The 310-nt window shown below is 68.1% G+C and overlaps 1 protein-coding gene across 1 annotated transcript in view; it reads right to left on the reverse strand.

Annotated features, from left to right (window-relative positions):
- TM7SF2 (transmembrane 7 superfamily member 2) overlaps positions 1-304 on the reverse strand; it is a 3,986-nt gene extending 3,682 nt beyond the window's left edge. Inside the window, exons 1-2 of the mRNA XM_006771712.2 lie at positions 284-304; positions 125-179 (exon numbers count right to left, since the gene is read on the reverse strand). Coding sequence (XP_006771775.2) covers positions 125-179 — 55 coding nt within the window. The 5' untranslated portion in view covers positions 284-304. The remainder of the gene's footprint in view (positions 1-124; positions 180-283) is intronic.
- Between the last annotated feature and the right edge of the window lie 6 nt (positions 305-310).

Here is a 310-nt window from a genome sequence, read left to right on the forward strand (position 1 = left end):
GTGCAGGAGAGAGACCCCAGGTCTGTCTGGGTGGCGCAGGCACCAGAGCCCGGGTCGGGTTGATCCCTAGACCTGCAGCCCCACCCGACCCGCGCAACTCCAGCGAAGGCCCCGCCCCAGGCACCGTTGATGGGGTAGCGCAGGCGACTCTTGTCCTTCAATTCCTGGCCCTCAGCCATCTGCAGGCACAAAGGGGCTCCGATGAGGGCTGAGGGTGCCTTTCTTCTCGCTGAGCCCGACCCTCCGCCCTCCTCCCACGCGCGTCCGCGAGGCAGGTCCGCACCTTGCGCGCCGGCAGCAGGTAGAAAGC

The sequence above is a fragment of the Myotis davidii genome, unplaced genomic scaffold, assembly GCF_000327345.1.
Source record: "Myotis davidii unplaced genomic scaffold, ASM32734v1 scaffold425, whole genome shotgun sequence".
Taxonomy (NCBI): Eukaryota; Metazoa; Chordata; class Mammalia; order Chiroptera; family Vespertilionidae; genus Myotis; species Myotis davidii.